At 42.8% G+C, this 7,640-nt stretch overlaps 1 protein-coding gene across 1 annotated transcript; it reads left to right on the top strand.

The window, feature by feature from the left end:
• The first annotated feature begins 2,966 nt into the window (after positions 1-2,966).
• LOC104963243 (gamma-aminobutyric acid receptor subunit beta-1-like) lies at positions 2,967-3,745 on the top strand. Its single transcript, XM_010791812.1, has 3 exons — positions 2,967-3,382; positions 3,459-3,550; positions 3,645-3,745. The coding sequence occupies exons 1-3, from the start codon at positions 3,294-3,296 to the stop codon at positions 3,743-3,745; spliced, it is 282 nt and encodes a 93-aa protein (XP_010790114.1). The 5' UTR covers positions 2,967-3,293.
• The last annotated feature ends 3,895 nt before the right edge of the window (positions 3,746-7,640 follow it).

The raw sequence follows: 7,640 nt of genomic DNA, 5'->3' as shown, positions 1-7,640 counted from the left end.
CCTCAGGGCTCTGTTCTTGGTCCCCTCCTCTTCTCCTTGTACACAAACTCGCTCGGATCAGTCATTAACCCGCATGGTTTTTCATACCACTACTACGCTGACGACACCCAATTAATTCTGTCCTTTCCCCGCTCAGAGACCCAGGTCGTCGCACGCATCTCTGCTTGCCTAGCAGACATCTCTCGGTGGATGTCTGCTCATCACCTCAAGCTCAACCTTGACAAGACTGAACTGCTTTTCAACATCGGCACCTCTGTTGTTTCCCCGACTCAGACTGCAAGGAATCTGGGTGTGGTCCTAGATAACAAACTGTCCTTCACTGCAAACATCGCTGCTACAACCCGCTGCTGCAGATACACGCTTTACAACATCAGGAGGATACGCCCCCAGCTGACCCAGAAATCAGCGCAGATTCTGGTCCAGGCTCTCGTCATCTCACGCCTAGACTACTGCAACTCACTCCTGGCTGGTCTACCTGCATGTGCCATCCGACCTCTGCAGCTCATCCAGAATGCAGCGGCTCGTCTGGTCTTCAACCTTCCAAAATTCTCCCACACCACACCGCTCCTCCGCTCCCTTCACTGGCTTCCAGTAACTGCTAGAATCCACTTCAAGACACTGGTACTTGCGTACCATGCTGCGAATGGATCTGGCCCTTCCATCATCCAGGACATGGTTAAACCGTACACACCAGCACGTGCACTCCGCTCTGCATCAGCCAAACACCTCGCTGCACCCGCACTGCGAGGGGGACCCAAGTTCCCGTCAGCAAAAACACGTGGGTTTGCTATCCTGGCTCCAAAATGGTGGAATGAGCTCCCCATTGAAATCAGGACAGCAGAAAGCTTACACATCTTCCGGCGACGACTGAAAACTCATCTCTTTAGACTCCACTTCGAGCGATTGAATTACTAACAAAGCACTTATATACTAATAAAGGGCTGGCTTTTCTAATGCCAGTTGAGTAGCACTTGAAATGTTTGGCTCTATGAAACCTGATGTACTTATATGATTCTGTTTTCTTCAAGGTTGTATCTTCCTGGTCGAATGCACTTATTGTAAGTCACTTTGGATAAAAGCGTCAGCTAAATGCAATGTAATGTAATGTAATGTTTACAGAGATGCTGTATGAGAAACCAATGTGAGTTTGGAAAATTGCACAATATAAATCTATTCTAGTAGACCTCAACAATGGAATTATGGTCAGTGGAAATGGCCATGACATGGGACAAGCAGGAAATAAAAAGGTACTCACCTTGTGGTAAACCTGAGAGAGAAAAAGCATTTGAGCTCCATACTGTTTCAGAGATAATGCTTGATGTGGTTTGGAACATGATATGGGGCAAAACACTTCAGAGACATGTTTTGTATAGATATGGCCCTATAATATATCGTTAAAATATAGCATAATAGTTGAGCTTTTAGTAGAACTACAGAAGAACTATCAGCAAAATGTATTTAAGTATCAAAAAGTGCTCATTAACCGCAGTGACAGTATTATCATGTTATATCAAATCAAATCAAGTTTTATTTATAAAGCACATTTTTTAAACGATTTTAGGTCGAGCCAAAGTACTGTACATACAATAAAAACACTTTAGAATAAAAACACTTTACAACAAATACAACAGCACAAATAAAAAAATCACACACAGGGAAATGTCAGGAGTCTCCGGTCAGACTAGAAGGCCAGAGAGAAGAAGTGAGTTTTCACTAGTATATAATATATTATTCAGTTTTTGTTGTCGAAGTACGGTAATGTATCACATATCAGCACAACATGTTTCGATACAGTATTTAAATACTCTATTGTGCTTTTGGGGGTTCTGCCTTTCCTGTACTGTGTTATATAGTTTTGTGTGCATTTAAATAGTCTGCAAAGGCTAACATCCCTGTGTTCCCTCCAGAGGGAGTTTCTCTCCCATAAAACTGATAGGCTAACGGCGGGACATCTATAAGCGGTTGACCAATCACAACCAATCCGAGCAGACTGGGCTCTGGTTTCAGACAGAGGGTGAAAAGAGGTGCTGCAGCACAGGTAGTATGAGAAAAATAAAGAGCTTTTTGAACATTAAAGCAAGTGAACATGTCACAGTAGAGACACTACATACTGATATGAAACTGAACATTTGACTAATAGGGCCCCTTCAAGTAAAATCTGAAATACTAAAGTCTTAAAGTACTCTATTACAAGTAAAAGTCCTGAATTCAAAATGTTACTTAAGAAGAGGTATATATGAAAAGTAAAAATACTCATTATACTGTGGTTCTTTTCAAAGTATTATCATGCTAAATAATATTATATTATTCAGGTTTTATCGCTTAAAATACATGTTCGTCAATGTTAAGCCAATTTTTTAATTTTGTAAAGATTAAAGCAGGACCACATGTCACAGTAGAGGCTCAAAATACAAATGAACATGACAGGGCCCTCTTAAAAAGTATAGTAACTATAAGTGTAAAACGAATGAATGAGCAAATGAAATAAAAAAAGTACAATATGAAAACATAGTTCCTAAAGTACTCAGGTAAATGTACTTAGTTGCATTCCACTACTAGAACTGTAATTATTACAATGTGAAATTAGCTAAATGTGAGTATATCATAGTGATAATGCTGATACCTTTCTATATATTTGTGCTAAACGTATGACAGGACTCTATATTCCCTTCAGCCCTGCTGCCGGAACACAATCCATTCCAGCCTCCATACAGCGTGTCTTATCTGCTCTCTCATCACTTAACCGTGCGTTGCACTTTTTAATGCATTTTCTGGGATTTAAAACAATTAATTAAGTTGGTGTGCAGCCCGTGACGCCAGCTGAACGGGACGCGCTTCCTGGCGCAGCTCCTCAGACGTGCTTGTGTTACATGACGCCTCTCTTCAGCACCCCCGCCCACCACCACCACCCCTCCCTCTCTCCCTCTCTCCCTCTCTCTCTCTCTTTCTCCCCCGGCTTACTAAAGGTGACCGTGCAGCCGCTCACTGCTGCTCATTATTTAACGTCTTCGAAGTGAGCGGCAGCGGGGAGACGCGCATGCGGCAGATCAGCTGTGCGTGCTGCAGGACGCTGAGCGCGGGGAGAATGCATGTGCCGCCTCATGCACCAACCTCAACTCCTCAAGTGAACTACCTATAAGCTGGGTTTTTTTCTTCTTTTTTTCATCTTGGCTACATTTTCTCACCTTGCCAATGACGCTCGGATGTGGATAAACCGCCGCGCATGCGTCGCTCTTGGAATCTTGCAGCCTAAGTTGCGTCCCTGAGGTGTTTGTGTGAAAGTGTTTGGCAGGATGTGGACCGCTGTGGCGCGCGGGGGCTTGGGCTGGGGGGTCTGCTGCTGCTTGTCGCTGCTGGTGACAGTAGTGATCGGGGCGCAGAGGTGAGATCTGATCCAAAAAATATAATGCCTTTTTATTTCATCAGATCAAAAATTAAAATCTGCTTTCTGTCCTCAGTGCAAACGAGCCCAGCAACATGTCCTACGTGAAAGCCACCGTGGACAAGCTGCTGAAGGGCTATGACATCCGTCTGCGGCCTGATTTTGGAGGTAAGAGACCCCCCCTACCCCCCTCCCCAGTGTGTGCGCCCCCATGCAGACATGAGATGCTGCAGAGTGCTCACTCCTCTGCTCTCTCCAACAGGCGCTCCTGTGGATGTGGGCATGAGCATTGACATCGCCAGCATCGACATGGTGTCTGAAGTCAACATGGTAAGTTTGCTGCTGCCACATCCTCTGCAGTGAGGCACAGTTTCTATCAGAGAGGGGGGGGGAGACCGGCTCGGCTCGGCTCGGCTCGGCTCGGCTCTGAGCTTGGTGCAGCGCCGCTCCTGGAGGAAACTAAAAAAGAAAAGAGCCCCCTCCTCTCCCTCCCTCCTTTTTTTCCAGCACCATGGAGAGAGCCGCAATGTGTCAAAGCCAATCCGTCTGCATCAAGTAGTACAGAGAGAGAGAGAGAGAGAGAGAGAGAGAGAGAGAGAGAGACAGAGACACACAGAGAGAGAGAGACAGNGGGGGGGGGGGGCAATGTGCTTTGGCAATACTGTGTTTTTGATATGGTAATGCCAATAAAGCTTCTATATGAATTAGGAGAAAAAGAGAGAAATTGTTGATTTTGATTTGGTTGATCATATCCATCCGTTCAGCGCTTTTCCTAGATTTGAAATGGCATAATATTATTAATATAAGAGTTTTACCGCCTTGAATGTGGTTTGGCAATGCTGTGTTTTCGATATGCCTATAAAGCTTATTTGAATTGGAGAGACAGAGAGGAGCTGTTCAGGGATTCCATCTGAAGCGGTGTGAGCCCGGTGTCAGAGCGGTAGTGTGGTGCTGGTGGTGTGTGTGGGGGTGGGGGGCAGACAGAATAAGACGTCTGTGTGCATGCTTTGGCTGTTTTTGGGCCTTAGTGCAGTTATTACATAACGGCTCTCAGTGAGTCAACGGGAGGAAGAAGCCATTCGCCTGCAGAATATGATTTGACCACTTAATGCAATGCAGCGCTGCCAAGGTGAATACACAGCATCTGTGTGTTGTAGCAGTGAGACAGAGTGTCTGTAGGAGGGAACCACATACTGATCATGTACAATTCAACTGCTGTTGCTAAGCAAACCGTCATATCTCTGTTTGTTGTTTTTATTTCCTGTTTAAGTGTTTATATAACTAAAGAAAGGCTAAGGGAGGTGTGTGGTGCAGTGGGTTGTGTGTTGGTGTTGGGATCAGCTGGTCACAGGTTCAAACCCCACTGCAGTCAGCATGTCGTTGTGTCTCTGAGACACTTCACCCCAAGTTGCTCTTGTGGGGATTGTCCACAGTATTGAGTATGTAAGTAGCTTTGGATAAAAGCGTCTAACAAGTAACATGTAATGTAATTCATTTCCCTCAATCATCTGGCCACTAAAAAAACACCAATGCTCATGTTTTTCTTTACTTGCTATATTTAGTGCATACATGCATCCCAATGCAATGAATGACAAAAATGCTCTTTAAATACCTGAATAGTGCACTCGTAATGGTCAAAGAGCTGAGTGTGAAACGATTGACACCTTTACATTTAAGGACTGCCATCTTGGCTACGTAAGTGGCGCAAGCAGCCACGATTGAAGTTGGACTGACAAACAAAGCACTATACAAATAAAAGTTATAGAGATGTTTTAGTTCAGTTTTTATTAAATAGACCAAAATACTGTTGTTGAAAAAATAATCCACTGTTAATTTTATTGGTTTCATTGAGCAGTCTGTAATGATTTGCTTCTGCAAACGCTGAGGTTGCTAGCTAGCTAACAGCGTCAATCGTCACTTCCATTGAGGGCACAGCAGCAGTGTTCAATTTGAGACAACACTAAACCGTTGAAATGCACACAAAGAGAAAGTGTTCACAGTGTAATGCATGGCAATGTACTAAGTTGAACTAAGTATCCAAATTGAGACAAAGCACAATTGTTGTGTAGCATAGTTTTAAACACTTCTCAAAAGTGTCCTCCTTGATTTTATCTACATCTGTTTGACCAATCCGGATTAACGGTTCTACCCATTAAAAGTATCTGGAACTAAGATTTAGTCCGGAGCAGTGCCCGAACAATTCCAAAAACTAAAAGTGTGACCAAGCTAGGTTAGCCGTAGCATCACTATGTGAGGAATCTTAGTCTATAAATCTTCTTTCTCTTTGTCTCAGAAGCAAGCAGAGATCTGTATTTTGAGATGCTTAGTGTTGGTTCCCTTTTTGGGTTAATAATGTTTAGTCCTTGTGAGTGTAGGTGAAGAATATCCTATTGGAATCATTTTGAAGCTTGACTAGCTTAATTGGACTGTGTTATCCAGCTCTGTTTATTGGTTACTGATTGGACCATGGGGCCTTATCTGATTATGCATCTCAATGAAATCTGGGACAGGGGAGGGGGGCGTGTTACTGCTCCTTTTAATAGAAACTCTTGGCACAAGATGCCACTTGAGCAGGAGCCAAGTTAAACTAAAAGCCTGAATGATCTTATGACATACAGAAAGTATTGATGTGTTTACACTTCCAGCAGAGAGAGAGGGGCGTTAGCATTCATTTGGAGTTGTGTTTATTAAATTACAAATGATAAATGAAGTTAATGCTGATTTGCCTTCTGCTTGATTCATTTGGAGACAGATGAAGGCCCGTGGGCAGGAATTCTCAAAATTCCATTAAAAAATTGTACAGTTTACAACACATTTTTAATTATGTATGCCTTCTTGTCATTTCGGCATGACACAATGATTTGGTTAAGGCTATGAAAATTGAGGTTAAACACCTCAAATCCTATAACATATATGGCTTCCTCTCCTGCGTTGTGGTCCGTTTTTCAAATATAAATACATATATATCATCTTTGCTTTCTGAGTATGATGCATTTTTATGCATGGTCCTTATAAAGACACAATATTTAAAAAAGATGACTAAATTGCAGTTTTACTCCTCAGAGAACACAGACGTAACTTTTGGCGTACCACAGGGCTCTATTTAAGGCCTTCAAGTCCTTTTCTCCTCTCAGTACTTCCACTTGGCAATGTTGTCAGAAAGAATAAAATTGGTTTCTGAGTGGATGAAACCCAATTCATCTTCCCAATATGTTTTTGGTTTTCCCATTGAGAGGTTAGTTCAATGACATATGACATAATATATATAGCACATAGCATGAGCTGAAAAATCTATTATCTTCCTTGGCATTGGCCTTAGACATAGTAAGAGTCAACAGATGCTAGACAGTGGCCCTTATAAATGTAATTTTAGTTATCTGTGACTGTGATGGCAGAGTGAGCTTTTGTGATGTCCTCAAGGCGGCCTGCAGAGAGGGAGGACTAAACTTATCTTGGCCCAACTAAAAATGTCATTGGATGCCAAAAGTAAATGTGTTGCTACAGCTGGCCACACTGAACACTGGCAGGAAGTGAGGTCATAGTCATTTCTGCTTTTTGACTGACACATAGACACAAGGGCGAAATAGATGAGCAGTTGCTTTGATTGAAGATTTTAAGTTTAAGATTTGTTTGGGGGCTACCAGTGCCTTAATCATAGAAAGATGTGAAAGGGGGATACAGAGGGGAAGAGATTAGTAAATGGTCCCCAGATCGAATTTAACCCGGGTCCACCGCAGAAGGTACTGATCCACAGTATAGGATTTTAAGTTTTTTAGCACTTTAGGCTAATGTATGACGATTTTAATGTTTTTTCGGTCCATTTCAGAAAATAAACAGGCGTATAACTCACCATAGGAAGGACATCAAAAAACTAACTAAAACAGGATTATATACTCACATAGATAACAACAGTGTAAAATGTATTAAAGCCCAAATGTCCAAAATGGTTAATCAGGGATAATAGCAGCAGGGGAGAGTGGCAAGTCCCTAGACTGTGAGCCTTCTGGGGACCACTGGGTCTACTCCACCAGTGGCCAGCATTAAAAGTAGCTCGTTACTCCCCCAATGATGAAGGAAACATTTCAAAGGATGCTGACCGGCCTTGATTAGATAGTCAGGAGCTCTTCCTTGAGCTGAGCCTCAAAAAATGGTTACCCCTCCAGGACTAATGCTGTCTTCTTGCCAAAGAACATCCCCCTCTTAAGCACAATATAATCTTTATTTTCCTGAAGACACAGCCCCTGTCATCCTGAATTAA

Source organism: Notothenia coriiceps, unplaced genomic scaffold, assembly GCF_000735185.1.
Source record: "Notothenia coriiceps isolate Sejong01 unplaced genomic scaffold, NC01 NC01_scaffold00035879, whole genome shotgun sequence".
NCBI classification, from domain to species: domain Eukaryota; kingdom Metazoa; phylum Chordata; class Actinopteri; order Perciformes; family Nototheniidae; genus Notothenia; species Notothenia coriiceps.
The sequence above is the reverse complement of the archived record's forward strand: the minus strand, read 5'-3'. Positions and strand labels throughout refer to the sequence as shown.